Below are 18,321 nucleotides of genomic sequence, written 5' to 3'. Positions count from 1 at the left end.
TGGAGAAAAAAGTTGCTCTGTGTATTTCTCTTGGAAAGTAAGACAATAGCATTTCTCCTTTGCAATAGCAGTTATAACAGATGTGAAAATAAACATACTTGACTCTAATACAATTATACTAAAGAGCATGGATGCATTTCAAGTGTTAGATACTGCTACTATAATTAAATAATTTCATATTGACCTTTTTATCCTGATTCCTAGCTATAAGCACTAAAAAGTTGAACCATGATACTTTATATCTGTAATGATATCAATTATGGAATTTCTCCACCCACTGCAGCAGTTAACTTTTTTGAGTCATTGACTTCATTTTATATTTTAAAAATTATGAAATATCATCTGTCATATTCTAGTTAAAATTGGGCATAATGCTTTGGAAAAATGGGTCGTTTATAGGAAAAAACCGGGATAACTGATTTCTATGGGTTTCAAAGCTAAAATATATAATATACTAAACCAACTCCAATATTGCTTCTTGTGTTTTACTGTCAGATTAAATTACAGATTTTATAGATGATTAAATCTTAGTACATTAAGAAAAAAGGAAAAAAAAAGAACTTTGAATTGTTGGGTGTTGAACAACTTTTTCTCAACAGTAAGTTGATACCTTCAGGTACTGTCATCCTCCAGTCCCCATAAACCTATTTGATACCATTTAATGGTAACTCCTCCTGTGTTCGGTTTTCCCCACAGCCCCGAGTGCCACCTCTTTTGCCGAGGATGCCTCCCTGGAGGCCCCCGGCAGCCCTTTGTGTGATCCGAGGGTGGAGATGAGCAGCCTGGAGAGCAGCCAGGAGTCCCGCTGTCCGCAGGAAGACAGCAAACAGGGACTTGAAGACCTCAAAGAAAATTCTCACTCACTGGACTCTCCTGCCTCCATCCTGGCCAAACTGCTAGAGAAATACAGTAAGTCCCACGGCTTCATAATCACCAAAGTGATGAACGATCATTTGGTTTCTGTCTGAGAAATGACATGAACGCTCTCCTAACTTGATTCTTCTCTTCCCCTCATGAAAACAACTTTTATCCCACATGCTTAGAAATGTGGAAGTTGGATTTTGCCCTCTACTTGCTGAGGATGGGAAAACCAAGGCTGACAGCGTTCAGCACTTCTCCTAGTTTACAGTGAGGTGCAGGGTGGGAGTAGGCGTCAAAATCCCCATTATTGACTTGTGGGGCAGGCATGGCAGTGTCTGCTTTCCTCAAGAATGCCCACGCCATTTTTATTAGGGTTACGACTGTACCCTATGAGGTCCCGCAAAAGACACGTAATGTCACCGTTGGCCCAGTGGTCTGGGACCACTGGTCTGCCATCCCATCCAAGCCTCTCTGGAGTGCTAGTTGGCAAAGCCCCGGGCTGACCATGCTGGGGAAACATGGTGATAGTGCACAGCAGATGTTTAACATGGGCTATGGAAGACTCCACTCCTGACTGAAACTGGCGTCCATAATTGTCACCATGGAGACCAGAGACTGCCCGGTTGGTGGGGTGGTCGTACTTCCTGAGGCACAGGCTCCTCTTAGGAGAACCTGAGGGCCTCTTGACAGTCTGTGGCAGTTATTTCTGGGTCATCGGGGAATCTGTAGCATCTGGTTTGTCTCTCCCTGAGCCGGTGAACTTTGCGGGACGTGGGAAAGACAGCAGGGCCAGGTGGACCTGGAAGTTCTCAGCTATGAGACCTAAGGTGGGAGTGAGAACAAGAGTATGTGAAGGAGACCATCGGCCCCAGTGAAACCCAGGCCCCTGCACAGGGCCGGCCTCCCCCCCACCAGTCAGCCTGCTGCAGGTGTGGTGAGAGGGGCTGAGGTGACTGAACAGGTCGGAAAGAACAGAAGGGGTCTGCGCACCTGTGAGCCCAGAGTTCCCTCACGGACCTGCAATTTTTACCTGACCAATGCACTGGCAGCGTTTTTTCAATTGCCAAGGACTCTGAGAGGAAAGTAACAACTGAACCATGTCAGGGATGTGGAGAGATTTGTGGTGGGAAAGGACAAGCTGTGTTTCATTCCCATCTTCCTTCAGACTTAGGCTATAAGTGCAGGAAAAACTTTGGAAGGAGATTCAGAGGAAAGACTTCCCCTGAGGTCCTGCGTGGCCACAGTGTGCGGGGCGTGGGTGCTGGGCTCGGCGGCGGGGCCCTGGGGTAGGTTTCTTGTCTTCCCGGCCCCTCGCGTGCCTCTGCCTTTCGCACGGTCTCAAGCAGTCTGAACCCACTTCTTTGAGTTGTGGCGAACGTGTGAGTGAATTCTGGTAAAGCCTCGAAACAGATCCTGACACAGAGTAAACGCGCACAGTTCCTCGTTGTTCCTTGTGCCCTACCACAAACTTAGTTGTTGTGGGGATTTATTTTCAGGTGGCTGTTTTCTTATGCATTAGGTCTTACATGTGTTTTCAGATAAGATTTTCCTATCTTTGGAAAACCTGTCCTTTGCTGAAATCCTAACCCAAGGGAACTGTCAGCTCTGATCCAAGCGCATCAGACGTCTCTGCTTCATGCCCAGCTAAGCGTTTGAATGAAGAGGCTCAGGGCGTGACAATGACAGTGGCCCTGGATTCAGAGCACTGGCTTCTGCCTCTGCTTGTTGTCTGTTGAATCGTTCACCAGTTAACTTGCCTTTGAGCTTCACTGTCCTCACCTCTAGACTGGGGACCAGCAATGTTGTGTAGCCGAGCAGTTGGGCAACAGAAACGTGGCGCCCCACACAGAGCCTGGAAGGGAGGCTGGGCGAGTCCTCGGGAGGGACGCTGCTCCTCCTCTTCAGGCAGTGTCTCCAGGATGATGTCAGGCTGTCCGCTGAGGCTGCTGGTTGTGTCTTTTCTCAGAGTTTCTAAACCTCAATGTCCCTGAGTCTCTCCCGAGGGAGAAGCAGCCGTGTGAGGCGGAGAAGCAGGAGGAGAAGGTGCCACTATCTGCGAAGATCAGGTAAGGGGTTTCCATGCCGGGCAGGTGGGTGGGAAGTGGGAAGCTCAGCCGGGAGAAGCAAGAGCAGTCTCCAGCCAGCAGAGGGGCAGAAAGCCAGGGCAGGCACACGTTTCACAATATTTTACAGGACAGGGAACACAGTCATGGTAGATGATGAAAGAACATCGTGATAGTCCTCCTTTGCACTTTGAAAAAACAACTGAGCACAAACTCACATAAGAAAACATTGAGAAATGAAACAACAGTGTGAGAATTGGTGTAGTTCCCACCTTTGGTGCTGTGCAGTCACCACCTCGCTGACTCTTCCTCAGACCACCTCCTGTCTCGTGACGCCTGTCAGCCTTTGGAGCAGAAGAATCTTCTGCTCCTGAGCCTGTGCAGCTCTGGTTCTTTCTTCCTGCATTTAACCCCGCCTCTCTCTGGGCCCATCTAAGGTTGTGGCATGGTGTCCCAGCACGGAGCAACAGTGTCTGTGTTGACACAGGAACATCCGTGGTCCCCCGAGGATCTGAGAGGGCATCTTTGGGAAGGAGATTCAGGGAGACAGACACCTGGCTGACTACGGGAGAGAAGATGAGGGGAAAGTTGTGAGATCCTACAGGAGCATTTTCTGACCCTAAGGAAACCTTTGTTTTGTCTTTCTCGACTTCATTTCCCCCAAGCAGGTCACCAAAAAGGTGCCTCAGTTCTGCTTCAAGGGCTTCTCGGCGATATCCTCGAAGTCTCTGTCAACGCCCATTTCATGTATTTTGCAACTCTCGTGTTTATCTCTTTGTCGTGTCCCACTTAGGGAAGCCAGGATCCTGATTGAGGATCGGAAGCAGAGACTGTTCCTGTTAAGAAAGCAGTCACAACGTGGCCGAGAACTGTCCATTCACCCCAGTGACCTTCTCACCAACCCCCTCGAGTTGGATGACCCTCAGAGTGACCAGGGGCAGGGCCTCCGAGATGAGCTCGTGGAGGTGTGCAGGCCGGCGGAGCTCATTGCTCACAAGCCGAGTGCTGGTGAGAAGACCGCAGGCATGATTTCACTGGGTTGCTTCAAGGTCCACAGCTCTGGGGACACGAGTTTGGGTGTCGATGTCATATTCAGAGGCGTGGCAAAATCAAGGCCACCTGAGTGGGAACACAGGAGACAGAGTCACAGGGTGGAGGACTTAGCAGTCCACCTGTGTCCTTTCCTGAATGAAATGTGATGGGGTGAGGAGGGAGGCAGCCTCCATCCAGTGTGAAACCAGAGAAGGCAGATGTGGCAGGAGGGAGCTTTTTTGAGAACTAAGAAGGCAATTTCCCCACTCCTGGTCTCATGCTTTCTTCATTCCTGTGGTTGATCCACCATTTTGTTCTAAATTTCCACCTCTATGACCTATATAGAGTAAATGGGCCAATGGTATCCCTAGATGTCTTGTGTGGGAAGGCAATATTCAATAAAGCACATAGGGGTTGGTTCTGCTACTTGACACAGCAACAGGGATGAGGGAAATGTTGCTCTATGCTTTAATGCCTTTCCCAAGCAAGCAATGGTGAGATGCTGAGCCACTGGCCCTGCAGTCCTCCTCCGTGGCAGGCGGGACACACAGCTGTAGGAGACCTGGAGTGGCTGATATCTCTAGTAGGTGTTCATCTGGGTGGCACATGACCTTTTTTCTTTGCCCATTTAAATTCAGTATTTGCCATTAAGGAAACCCTCAGATCAAGGCCACCTAGGCTCCGGGTTTGGATCTGAATCCAAGGCAGGCCATCGGCCTTAAGACAAATGTGAGACCTTCCTGAACCCACACAGACAGACACAAGGTCTGTCGCTGCACCTGATAGGCCACTGTGTTTCTATCAGCAGGTGAGTAGAGCTGCCTAGAGTCTGAACTGGCTGTTTTCACTTTGTTTGTAGATGAGCCCAAGCACGAATTGAGGGAGGAAGACTCAGTGGGATCACCGGCCCCCAGGTAACGCTGATCAGGGGAGGGGGCATCATGCACACTATGGAGAGGGTACCGGACAATGGACATAGTCAGTGGACATAGAACCACTGCTGGTGACACTGGCTTCATTCACCCACCCACACTGCAGGGCCTGCCGGGTAGGTGTCCTGTTGGAGTCCATCCTGCTCAATGGGAAGGACCCGGGATCAGAAACATCCCGGCTTTTCTGCAATGATTCATTCCCTTGTGGTTCACCAAGAGTTTGCCTGAGATGTTTGTGTTCTCGGCGTGCTTTGCCTTCACTTGATGGAGGGGTTTCCTAGCAAGTAAACAAACTCCCCATCCCCAAGAAACCTTCATACCCTGTCCTAACAGGAACAGAAAGGTGATGTTGGTGTCTTTAAATAGCTCAGGAGCATGTGTTCCCTGGGCCATTCCATGCCAAATAGAATAGGAAAAGAAGAGGCCACTGTCCATCAGGAAATGAGCTGTGTCAAACTTGGAAGGCCTTGTGGGCAAAGTCTCACAGAAATCTGCCTCAAAGTGCTCACCACTATCCCTAGGCCATTTCCATTCTAATCCCTTCTTCTGTCCCATCAGCGACCATCAAGGGAACCTCCTGACCCAGGAGCACACTGAAAAACTCCAGGAGCACGACTATGCGGAACAGTGGGCTGGCGGGGACGAGCCAGCCGAGCGGCTCCTACATGACCCTCTGTCAGGTGAGGGGTAATGGTCCTGGCTTCCATGAGTTTCACTGAGGTCCTGGCTCACAGCTGGCTCACAGCTGCTTCAAAGTTGCATTTTCCCAGCCTTCTCTTGCCCCTAGACGTTTGGGCCACAGCAAGATCATGACTTCCTGGTAGGATGACAGAGCAGGGCACAGGAGGGAGGAGCCAGTGTGAAGGGACAGGAGGCAGTTAGCTGAAAGGAGTAAAGCTCTTGGGAGCACATTCGTGTTTCTCAGGCGCTGTCCTGGTTCAGACTTGGCTTTGCCAGACGTGAGGAAGTGGTGGATGGGATTTCAGAAGAGAGGTGTCCATCTCTTCATCCCCAAATGGCGACAAATGTCTTGCATCCTAGCTATGGTGAGTGACATGGAGGAAATTCCCTAATTCCCCTCAAAAAGGCTAAAGTCCTTTTATGGGAGGTTGGAGGACTCTGATGCAGAGGAACCGGAGGGTGGGAGTGTTGGTCTACACTGAAAAACTTCCACATGGCGGGCACTCGTGGAGAACTCCGCAGAAGCTGCCCTGGCTGTGCCCTGTGGGCTGACCAGTACAGAGGGGCTTAGGTCACGGCTGTTTGTCCTTGTCTTAGAGAAGGGAACTGGTTCTATGTGAGAGCTCTGATGTGACATGCAGTATTGGGATTGTTCACCAATCTTGTGGCATTAGGAAGGACACAGTGGGAAATATCTGGTGGGAATCTAGGAAAGGATATGGTATCCTGGGAAGAAAAGGCTTTGTAACTGTGTCCTGTGTCTGCCCAGAAAAGGCCATGATGGCAATATACAAGATCGAAGATATTCTTCTGAAGAGTGAGGAAACCAAAACAGATAGTTTCTTTGAAAACAAAGTATAAGGGCCAGGGATTTAGCTCCATGGTTCCATTGCCTGCCTCACAAACGCAAGGGCCCGAGATTGATCCACGGTACCAAATAAAACAAACAAACAAACAAACAAAGGAAGTATGGGGCCACTCACATGGTAGTCCGTTTCTTCTACCATGGCACATAAATATTCATCTCTATACATTTTAATGGATTTCAGAGTAATGGCAAATATCCCAAAAATATCATGGCAGTTTTACATTTGCATAGTTTTACAATTTTCACTTGAGGAAATGCTTTAACATCTGCATTCATGATGGTGGGTGGGGTGGCCCACGCCTGTGATCCCTGCACCCGGGAGGCTGAAACAGGAGGATTGCCGTGAGTTTGAAGCCAGCCTGGCCTACACAGTGAGTACAAGGCCAGTTTAAACTACACAGTGAGAGCCTGTCTCAAACAAAACAAAACAAAACAAAACAAGATCTGCATTCATGCTAAGGAAATGGGGAGGTGACATCTGGCCAGCCCGGAGGAAATATATGGGAAATGACTTCTACTTTGACGATTTTATACACATATAAGAATGAAGCGGTCAGGCCCGGCTCCTGCCTCCCTCTGGGTGCACCATGGGGAGCGGCAGTTTGGCCGGAGTGGCGGCGGCGGCGAACCTCAACGTGGTGAGGGAGGCCATGGACGTTTCGCTTGAGAGTTCAAAAATTTTGACTACTGGTTTAGATATGGAAACTCTGTCTATTTGTGTACGACGTTGTGAACAAGGTATTAACCCAGAAGCTTTATCGTCGGTCACTAAGGAGCTTGAAAGGCTACTGAAGCACTAAAGGCTGCTGAAAATACGACAAGCTGACTTTCTGGAGAAATCTTGGTATGTCAAGCTCTGCAAGAGGATTGGAAGGTTGCATTATCGTCAAGAATGTACAGTAAAATTACTGCATGCAGCAGTATAGACAAAATTTTCCTTTTAAAAAGAATTATAAAACCATAGGTTTATAAATCAACGGAAAGTGACTTACAGAGAACTATCAGATGTGTTTATATCACATCTTACTCATTTTTACCCTTGAAGTTTTAACTCATCAAAGTTAATTCTAGAATAAATTTTAGAAAATTTAGGATAGAATTGGTTCTGTTCCTGTAACAGAATCTCAGTGAAAAATTTTCTTTGCAAAGTTAAAAAGGATTTCATCAGATTTTACTGTTTCTTAAATTTTAAGCTTTGTTAGATGCCATTTAAATAATGGCACAAGAATTTACTTTTCAGTAGCATTTCTTTTTGTTCAGATGCCTGAATGATTTCAATAAGACTGAGCAATATTGAAATAGCCAGCTTCTCTGACATTTGAAAAATAAATGTTGGCTTTTGGCTATTTCAACTTTTCATATATATGGCATCTTTACCAATTAAACTGAAAAGTCTTTTGGCAGAATGAGTTAAAAGACAGGACTTGTGATAAGCGTTTAACCGATAAACATGGCAAATACTGTTATTTATAAAATCAAAGAAAACACTTCTCTCAAACTCCAAATTTTGTGTATATTTGGGGGCTTTAAGAGTTGCTGGTTTGATTTATGATTTTGTAGATTAATTTATGTATGAAACAAAGTAGGAAAATATACGGAATAATGATTATGTTTACAGAGAGGACTTTCATGTCTCACATTTCTTAAATGTAAACATATTTTTAATGCACACTTAAGTAATATTTGAGAAAGCAAACAAAATAACAAAAGTGAAGTGTCACGTATGTGTCAGCTTTTAAAATAAAGCCGTTTTGGTGGAAAAAACAAACAAAGAATGAAGAATGATAAACGTGCACGTGGCTTTGGGAAGAGGTTGGCGGTACCGACCCAAGGGTAACCAACTTTGAAAAGAGTGGCGGAGTGGGAGCCACCCCCTCAGTGGCGGCCTCCCAAAGACAGCAGGCAGCCTACCTGGCCACCCAGCTCAGGCAAGGGGAAGTGATGTCGAGATGCCCTTCCACCATGTCACCCCCTCATTCCATGGGTGCAACTGCAGACCTTTACCGGGGACCCTGTGCCCTTCTCCCTCCCCCTGGCCAGTGTCTGGGCTAAGGGCAAAGCCTTCAGCTCTGAGCTCTGCGCTCTGCGCTTTTCCGCTTTTATCCTCAGGAACTCTCGGGAGAGGGGCGGGGCTGGGGACGGGCCCGCGAGCTGCGTGCGTGCGCGCTCTGGAGGTCCCGCCTCTGCCGCTCCCCGGCTGCCGCCTTCCAGGAGGCGTGGGGAAGTCTGCTCTGACGGTCCAGTTTGTTCAAAGAATTTTTGTTGGCAAATACGACCCAACGATAGAAGAGTCCTACAGAAAGCAAGTTGAAATAGATTCCCAACAGTGTATGATAGAAATCCTGGATATAGCAGGGACAGAACAATTTACAGCGATGAGGGATTTGTATACGAAGAATGGCCAAGGGTTTGCGCTAGTATATTCCATTACAGCTCAGTCTACATTTCATGATTTACAGGATTTGAGGGAAAGATTTTACGGGGTAAGGACACAGAAGATGCTCCAATGATTTGGGTGGGCAATAAATGTGACCTGGAAGATGAGCGAGTAGCTGGCAAAGAACAGGGCCAGAATTTAGCAAGACAGTGGTGTAACTGTGCCTTTTTAGAATCTTCTGCAAAGTCAAAAATCAGCGTTAATGAGGTATTTTATGACCTGGTCAGACAAATAAATAGAAAAACACCAGTGGAAAAGAAGAAGCCTAAAAAGAAATCATTGCTGCTCTAGATCTGAAGTCAGCAGCAGCTCTGAGCCAGATTATAGGAATGAAGAACTGTTGCCTAATGGGAAACTGCCAGCATTCCAGACTTCAAAAAATAAATCTGAAGAGGCTTCTCCTGTTTTATATAGTATGTGAAGAATTTAGATATTATATTGGTTTGCACCAGTTCCCTGGAGAAAAAAGTTGCTCTGTGTATTTCTCTTGGAAAGTAAGACAATAGCATTTCTCCTTTGCAATAGCAGTTATAACAGATGTGAAAATAAACATACTTGACTCTAATACAATTATACTAAAGAGCATGGATGCATTTCAAGTGTTAGATACTGCTACTATAATTAAATAATTTCATATTGACCTTTTTATCCTGATTCCTAGCTATAAGCACTAAAAAGTTGAACCATGATACTTTATATCTGTAATGATATCAATTATGGAATTTCTCCACCCACTGCAGCAGTTAACTTTTTTGAGTCATTGACTTCATTTTATATTTTAAAAATTATGAAATATCATCTGTCATATTCTAGTTAAAATTGGGCATAATGCTTTGGAAAAATGGGTCGTTTATAGGAAAAAACCGGGATAACTGATTTCTATGGGTTTCAAAGCTAAAATATATAATATACTAAACCAACTCCAATATTGCTTCTTGTGTTTTACTGTCAGATTAAATTACAGATTTTATAGATGATTAAATCTTAGTACATTAAGAAAAAAGGAAAAAAAAAGAACTTTGAATTGTTGGGTGTTGAACAACTTTTTCTCAACAGTAAGTTGATACCTTCAGGTACTGTCATCCTCCAGTCCCCATAAACCTATTTGATACCATTTAATGGTAACTCCTCCTGTGTTCGGTTTTCCCCACAGCCCCGAGTGCCACCTCTTTTGCCGAGGATGCCTCCCTGGAGGCCCCCGGCAGCCCTTTGTGTGATCCGAGGGTGGAGATGAGCAGCCTGGAGAGCAGCCAGGAGTCCCGCTGTCCGCAGGAAGACAGCAAACAGGGACTTGAAGACCTCAAAGAAAATTCTCACTCACTGGACTCTCCTGCCTCCATCCTGGCCAAACTGCTAGAGAAATACAGTAAGTCCCACGGCTTCATAATCACCAAAGTGATGAACGATCATTTGGTTTCTGTCTGAGAAATGACATGAACGCTCTCCTAACTTGATTCTTCTCTTCCCCTCATGAAAACAACTTTTATCCCACATGCTTAGAAATGTGGAAGTTGGATTTTGCCCTCTACTTGCTGAGGATGGGAAAACCAAGGCTGACAGCGTTCAGCACTTCTCCTAGTTTACAGTGAGGTGCAGGGTGGGAGTAGGCGTCAAAATCCCCATTATTGACTTGTGGGGCAGGCATGGCAGTGTCTGCTTTCCTCAAGAATGCCCACGCCATTTTTATTAGGGTTACGACTGTACCCTATGAGGTCCCGCAAAAGACACGTAATGTCACCGTTGGCCCAGTGGTCTGGGACCACTGGTCTGCCATCCCATCCAAGCCTCTCTGGAGTGCTAGTTGGCAAAGCCCCGGGCTGACCATGCTGGGGAAACATGGTGATAGTGCACAGCAGATGTTTAACATGGGCTATGGAAGACTCCACTCCTGACTGAAACTGGCGTCCATAATTGTCACCATGGAGACCAGAGACTGCCCGGTTGGTGGGGTGGTCGTACTTCCTGAGGCACAGGCTCCTCTTAGGAGAACCTGAGGGCCTCTTGACAGTCTGTGGCAGTTATTTCTGGGTCATCGGGGAATCTGTAGCATCTGGTTTGTCTCTCCCTGAGCCGGTGAACTTTGCGGGACGTGGGAAAGACAGCAGGGCCAGGTGGACCTGGAAGTTCTCAGCTATGAGACCTAAGGTGGGAGTGAGAACAAGAGTATGTGAAGGAGACCATCGGCCCCAGTGAAACCCAGGCCCCTGCACAGGGCCGGCCTCCCCCCCACCAGTCAGCCTGCTGCAGGTGTGGTGAGAGGGGCTGAGGTGACTGAACAGGTCGGAAAGAACAGAAGGGGTCTGCGCACCTGTGAGCCCAGAGTTCCCTCACGGACCTGCAATTTTTACCTGACCAATGCACTGGCAGCGTTTTTTCAATTGCCAAGGACTCTGAGAGGAAAGTAACAACTGAACCATGTCAGGGATGTGGAGAGATTTGTGGTGGGAAAGGACAAGCTGTGTTTCATTCCCATCTTCCTTCAGACTTAGGCTATAAGTGCAGGAAAAACTTTGGAAGGAGATTCAGAGGAAAGACTTCCCCTGAGGTCCTGCGTGGCCACAGTGTGCGGGGCGTGGGTGCTGGGCTCGGCGGCGGGGCCCTGGGGTAGGTTTCTTGTCTTCCCGGCCCCTCGCGTGCCTCTGCCTTTCGCACGGTCTCAAGCAGTCTGAACCCACTTCTTTGAGTTGTGGCGAACGTGTGAGTGAATTCTGGTAAAGCCTCGAAACAGATCCTGACACAGAGTAAACGCGCACAGTTCCTCGTTGTTCCTTGTGCCCTACCACAAACTTAGTTGTTGTGGGGATTTATTTTCAGGTGGCTGTTTTCTTATGCATTAGGTCTTACATGTGTTTTCAGATAAGATTTTCCTATCTTTGGAAAACCTGTCCTTTGCTGAAATCCTAACCCAAGGGAACTGTCAGCTCTGATCCAAGCGCATCAGACGTCTCTGCTTCATGCCCAGCTAAGCGTTTGAATGAAGAGGCTCAGGGCGTGACAATGACAGTGGCCCTGGATTCAGAGCACTGGCTTCTGCCTCTGCTTGTTGTCTGTTGAATCGTTCACCAGTTAACTTGCCTTTGAGCTTCACTGTCCTCACCTCTAGACTGGGGACCAGCAATGTTGTGTAGCCGAGCAGTTGGGCAACAGAAACGTGGCGCCCCACACAGAGCCTGGAAGGGAGGCTGGGCGAGTCCTCGGGAGGGACGCTGCTCCTCCTCTTCAGGCAGTGTCTCCAGGATGATGTCAGGCTGTCCGCTGAGGCTGCTGGTTGTGTCTTTTCTCAGAGTTTCTAAACCTCAATGTCCCTGAGTCTCTCCCGAGGGAGAAGCAGCCGTGTGAGGCGGAGAAGCAGGAGGAGAAGGTGCCACTATCTGCGAAGATCAGGTAAGGGGTTTCCATGCCGGGCAGGTGGGTGGGAAGTGGGAAGCTCAGCCGGGAGAAGCAAGAGCAGTCTCCAGCCAGCAGAGGGGCAGAAAGCCAGGGCAGGCACACGTTTCACAATATTTTACAGGACAGGGAACACAGTCATGGTAGATGATGAAAGAACATCGTGATAGTCCTCCTTTGCACTTTGAAAAAACAACTGAGCACAAACTCACATAAGAAAACATTGAGAAATGAAACAACAGTGTGAGAATTGGTGTAGTTCCCACCTTTGGTGCTGTGCAGTCACCACCTCGCTGACTCTTCCTCAGACCACCTCCTGTCTCGTGACGCCTGTCAGCCTTTGGAGCAGAAGAATCTTCTGCTCCTGAGCCTGTGCAGCTCTGGTTCTTTCTTCCTGCATTTAACCCCGCCTCTCTCTGGGCCCATCTAAGGTTGTGGCATGGTGTCCCAGCACGGAGCAACAGTGTCTGTGTTGACACAGGAACATCCGTGGTCCCCCGAGGATCTGAGAGGGCATCTTTGGGAAGGAGATTCAGGGAGACAGACACCTGGCTGACTACGGGAGAGAAGATGAGGGGAAAGTTGTGAGATCCTACAGGAGCATTTTCTGACCCTAAGGAAACCTTTGTTTTGTCTTTCTCGACTTCATTTCCCCCAAGCAGGTCACCAAAAAGGTGCCTCAGTTCTGCTTCAAGGGCTTCTCGGCGATATCCTCGAAGTCTCTGTCAACGCCCATTTCATGTATTTTGCAACTCTCGTGTTTATCTCTTTGTCGTGTCCCACTTAGGGAAGCCAGGATCCTGATTGAGGATCGGAAGCAGAGACTGTTCCTGTTAAGAAAGCAGTCACAACGTGGCCGAGAACTGTCCATTCACCCCAGTGACCTTCTCACCAACCCCCTCGAGTTGGATGACCCTCAGAGTGACCAGGGGCAGGGCCTCCGAGATGAGCTCGTGGAGGTGTGCAGGCCGGCGGAGCTCATTGCTCACAAGCCGAGTGCTGGTGAGAAGACCGCAGGCATGATTTCACTGGGTTGCTTCAAGGTCCACAGCTCTGGGGACACGAGTTTGGGTGTCGATGTCATATTCAGAGGCGTGGCAAAATCAAGGCCACCTGAGTGGGAACACAGGAGACAGAGTCACAGGGTGGAGGACTTAGCAGTCCACCTGTGTCCTTTCCTGAATGAAATGTGATGGGGTGAGGAGGGAGGCAGCCTCCATCCAGTGTGAAACCAGAGAAGGCAGATGTGGCAGGAGGGAGCTTTTTTGAGAACTAAGAAGGCAATTTCCCCACTCCTGGTCTCATGCTTTCTTCATTCCTGTGGTTGATCCACCATTTTGTTCTAAATTTCCACCTCTATGACCTATATAGAGTAAATGGGCCAATGGTATCCCTAGATGTCTTGTGTGGGAAGGCAATATTCAATAAAGCACATAGGGGTTGGTTCTGCTACTTGACACAGCAACAGGGATGAGGGAAATGTTGCTCTATGCTTTAATGCCTTTCCCAAGCAAGCAATGGTGAGATGCTGAGCCACTGGCCCTGCAGTCCTCCTCCGTGGCAGGCGGGACACACAGCTGTAGGAGACCTGGAGTGGCTGATATCTCTAGTAGGTGTTCATCTGGGTGGCACATGACCTTTTTTCTTTGCCCATTTAAATTCAGTATTTGCCATTAAGGAAACCCTCAGATCAAGGCCACCTAGGCTCCGGGTTTGGATCTGAATCCAAGGCAGGCCATCGGCCTTAAGACAAATGTGAGACCTTCCTGAACCCACACAGACAGACACAAGGTCTGTCGCTGCACCTGATAGGCCACTGTGTTTCTATCAGCAGGTGAGTAGAGCTGCCTAGAGTCTGAACTGGCTGTTTTCACTTTGTTTGTAGATGAGCCCAAGCACGAATTGAGGGAGGAAGACTCAGTGGGATCACCGGCCCCCAGGTAACGCTGATCAGGGGAGGGGGCATCATGCACACTATGGAGAGGGTACCGGACAATGGACATAGTCAGTGGACATAGAACCACTGCTGGTGACACTGGCTTCATTCACCCACCCACACTGCAGGGCCTGCCGGGTAGGTGTCCTGTTGGAGTCCATCCTGCTCAATGGGAAGGACCCGGGATCAGAAACATCCCGGCTTTTCTGCAATGATTCATTCCCTTGTGGTTCACCAAGAGTTTGCCTGAGATGTTTGTGTTCTCGGCGTGCTTTGCCTTCACTTGATGGAGGGGTTTCCTAGCAAGTAAACAAACTCCCCATCCCCAAGAAACCTTCATACCCTGTCCTAACAGGAACAGAAAGGTGATGTTGGTGTCTTTAAATAGCTCAGGAGCATGTGTTCCCTGGGCCATTCCATGCCAAATAGAATAGGAAAAGAAGAGGCCACTGTCCATCAGGAAATGAGCTGTGTCAAACTTGGAAGGCCTTGTGGGCAAAGTCTCACAGAAATCTGCCTCAAAGTGCTCACCACTATCCCTAGGCCATTTCCATTCTAATCCCTTCTTCTGTCCCATCAGCGACCATCAAGGGAACCTCCTGACCCAGGAGCACACTGAAAAACTCCAGGAGCACGACTATGCGGAACAGTGGGCTGGCGGGGACGAGCCAGCCGAGCGGCTCCTACATGACCCTCTGTCAGGTGAGGGGTAATGGTCCTGGCTTCCATGAGTTTCACTGAGGTCCTGGCTCACAGCTGGCTCACAGCTGCTTCAAAGTTGCATTTTCCCAGCCTTCTCTTGCCCCTAGACGTTTGGGCCACAGCAAGATCATGACTTCCTGGTAGGATGACAGAGCAGGGCACAGGAGGGAGGAGCCAGTGTGAAGGGACAGGAGGCAGTTAGCTGAAAGGAGTAAAGCTCTTGGGAGCACATTCGTGTTTCTCAGGCGCTGTCCTGGTTCAGACTTGGCTTTGCCAGACGTGAGGAAGTGGTGGATGGGATTTCAGAAGAGAGGTGTCCATCTCTTCATCCCCAAATGGCGACAAATGTCTTGCATCCTAGCTATGGTGAGTGACATGGAGGAAATTCCCTAATTCCCCTCAAAAAGGCTAAAGTCCTTTTATGGGAGGTTGGAGGACTCTGATGCAGAGGAACCGGAGGGTGGGAGTGTTGGTCTACACTGAAAAACTTCCACATGGCGGGCACTCGTGGAGAACTCCGCAGAAGCTGCCCTGGCTGTGCCCTGTGGGCTGACCAGTACAGAGGGGCTTAGGTCACGGCTGTTTGTCCTTGTCTTAGAGAAGGGAACTGGTTCTATGTGAGAGCTCTGATGTGACATGCAGTATTGGGATTGTTCACCAATCTTGTGGCATTAGGAAGGACACAGTGGGAAATATCTGGTGGGAATCTAGGAAAGGATATGGTATCCTGGGAAGAAAAGGCTTTGTAACTGTGTCCTGTGTCTGCCCAGAAAAGGCCATGATGGCAATATACAAGATCGAAGATATTCTTCTGAAGAGTGAGGAAACCAAAACAGATAGTTTCTTTGAAAACAAAGTATAAGGGCCAGGGATTTAGCTCCATGGTTCCATTGCCTGCCTCACAAACGCAAGGGCCCGAGATTGATCCACGGTACCAAATAAAACAAACAAACAAACAAACAAAGGAAGTATGGGGCCACTCACATGGTAGTCCGTTTCTTCTACCATGGCACATAAATATTCATCTCTATACATTTTAATGGATTTCAGAGTAATGGCAAATATCCCAAAAATATCATGGCAGTTTTACATTTGCATAGTTTTACAATTTTCACTTGAGGAAATGCTTTAACATCTGCATTCATGATGGTGGGTGGGGTGGCCCACGCCTGTGATCCCTGCACCCGGGAGGCTGAAACAGGAGGATTGCCGTGAGTTTGAAGCCAGCCTGGCCTACACAGTGAGTACAAGGCCAGTTTAAACTACACAGTGAGAGCCTGTCTCAAACAAAACAAAACAAAACAAAACAAGATCTGCATTCATGCTAAGGAAATGGGGAGGTGACATCTGGCCAGCCCGGAGGAAATATATGGGAAATGACTTCTACTTTGACGATTTTATACACATATAAGAATGAAGCGGTCAGGCCCGGCTCCTGCCTCCCTCTGGGTGCACCATGGGGAGCGGCAGTTTGGCCGGAGTGGCGGCGGCGGCGAACCTCAACGTGGTGAGGGAGGCCATGGACGTTTCGCTTGAGAGTTCAAAAATTTTGACTACTGGTTTAGATATGGAAACTCTGTCTATTTGTGTACGACGTTGTGAACAAGGTATTAACCCAGAAGCTTTATCGTCGGTCACTAAGGAGCTTGAAAGGCTACTGAAGCACTAAAGGCTGCTGAAAATACGACAAGCTGACTTTCTGGAGAAATCTTGGTATGTCAAGCTCTGCAAGAGGATTGGAAGGTTGCATTATCGTCAAGAATGTACAGTAAAATTACTGCATGCAGCAGTATAGACAAAATTTTCCTTTTAAAAAGAATTATAAAACCATAGGTTTATAAATCAACGGAAAGTGACTTACAGAGAACTATCAGATGTGTTTATATCACATCTTACTCATTTTTACCCTTGAAGTTTTAACTCATCAAAGTTAATTCTAGAATAAATTTTAGAAAATTTAGGATAGAATTGGTTCTGTTCCTGTAACAGAATCTCAGTGAAAAATTTTCTTTGCAAAGTTAAAAAGGATTTCATCAGATTTTACTGTTTCTTAAATTTTAAGCTTTGTTAGATGCCATTTAAATAATGGCACAAGAATTTACTTTTCAGTAGCATTTCTTTTTGTTCAGATGCCTGAATGATTTCAATAAGACTGAGCAATATTGAAATAGCCAGCTTCTCTGACATTTGAAAAATAAATGTTGGCTTTTGGCTATTTCAACTTTTCATATATATGGCATCTTTACCAATTAAACTGAAAAGTCTTTTGGCAGAATGAGTTAAAAGACAGGACTTGTGATAAGCGTTTAACCGATAAACATGGCAAATACTGTTATTTATAAAATCAAAGAAAACACTTCTCTCAAACTCCAAATTTTGTGTATATTTGGGGGCTTTAAGAGTTGCTGGTTTGATTTATGATTTTGTAGATTAATTTATGTATGAAACAAAGTAGGAAAATATACGGAATAATGATTATGTTTACAGAGAGGACTTTCATGTCTCACATTTCTTAAATGTAAACATATTTTTAATGCACACTTAAGTAATATTTGAGAAAGCAAACAAAATAACAAAAGTGAAGTGTCACGTATGTGTCAGCTTTTAAAATAAAGCCGTTTTGGTGGAAAAAACAAACAAAGAATGAAGAATGATAAACGTGCACGTGGCTTTGGGAAGAGGTTGGCGGTACCGACCCAAGGGTAACCAACTTTGAAAAGAGTGGCGGAGTGGGAGCCACCCCCTCAGTGGCGGCCTCCCAAAGACAGCAGGCAGCCTACCTGGCCACCCAGCTCAGGCAAGGGGAAGTGATGTCGAGATGCCCTTCCACCATGTCACCCCCTCATTCCATGGGTGCAACTGCAGACCTTTACCGGGGACCCTGTGCCCTTCTCCCTCCCCCTGGCCAGTGTCTGGGCTAAGGGCAAAGCCTTCAGCTCTGAGCTCTGCGCTCTGCGCTTTTCCGCTTTTATCCTCAGGAACTCTCGGGAGAGGGGCGGGGCTGGGGACGGGCCCGCGAGCTGCGTGCGTGCGCGCTCTGGAGGTCCCGCCTCTGCCGCTCCCCGGCTGCCGCCTTCCAGGAGGCGTGGGGAAGTCTGCTCTGACGGTCCAGTTTGTTCAAAGAATTTTTGTTGGCAAATACGACCCAACGATAGAAGAGTCCTACAGAAAGCAAGTTGAAATAGATTCCCAACAGTGTATGATAGAAATCCTGGATATAGCAGGGACAGAACAATTTACAGCGATGAGGGATTTGTATACGAAGAATGGCCAAGGGTTTGCGCTAGTATATTCCATTACAGCTCAGTCTACATTTCATGATTTACAGGATTTGAGGGAAAGATTTTACGGGGTAAGGACACAGAAGATGCTCCAATGATTTGGGTGGGCAATAAATGTGACCTGGAAGATGAGCGAGTAGC

General features: G+C 47.5%; 1 protein-coding gene and 2 pseudogenes across 1 annotated transcript in view; all 3 read left to right on the top strand.

Moving 5' to 3' along the window:
* The window catches only part of LOC147820849 (NBPF family member NBPF12-like), a 42,508-nt gene that overhangs the window by 8,751 nt on the left and 15,436 nt on the right, over window positions 1–18,321 (top strand). Inside the window, exons 7-16 of the mRNA XM_087203262.1 lie at window positions 697–909; window positions 2,828–2,927; window positions 3,718–3,932; window positions 4,816–4,870; window positions 5,447–5,568; window positions 10,028–10,240; window positions 12,159–12,258; window positions 13,049–13,263; window positions 14,147–14,201; window positions 14,778–14,899. Of these exons, the coding sequence (XP_087059388.1) occupies window positions 697–909; window positions 2,828–2,927; window positions 3,718–3,932; window positions 4,816–4,870; window positions 5,447–5,568; window positions 10,028–10,240; window positions 12,159–12,258; window positions 13,049–13,263; window positions 14,147–14,201; window positions 14,778–14,899 (1,410 nt within the window). The remainder of the gene's footprint in view (window positions 1–696; window positions 910–2,827; window positions 2,928–3,717; window positions 3,933–4,815; window positions 4,871–5,446; window positions 5,569–10,027; window positions 10,241–12,158; window positions 12,259–13,048; window positions 13,264–14,146; window positions 14,202–14,777; window positions 14,900–18,321) is intronic.
* Window positions 5,575–8,390, top strand: LOC147820852 (mitotic-spindle organizing protein 1 pseudogene; annotated as a pseudogene).
* LOC147820851 (mitotic-spindle organizing protein 1 pseudogene) lies at window positions 14,906–17,721 on the top strand (annotated as a pseudogene).

Source organism: Heterocephalus glaber, unplaced genomic scaffold, assembly GCF_053883595.1.
Source record: "Heterocephalus glaber isolate CG9 unplaced genomic scaffold, H.glaber_assembly_v1.0 deba00001793, whole genome shotgun sequence".
Lineage (NCBI taxonomy): Eukaryota > Metazoa > Chordata > Mammalia > Rodentia > Bathyergidae > Heterocephalus > Heterocephalus glaber.
Note: the sequence above shows the minus strand (reverse complement) of the source record. Positions and strands in the feature narration are given on the sequence as shown.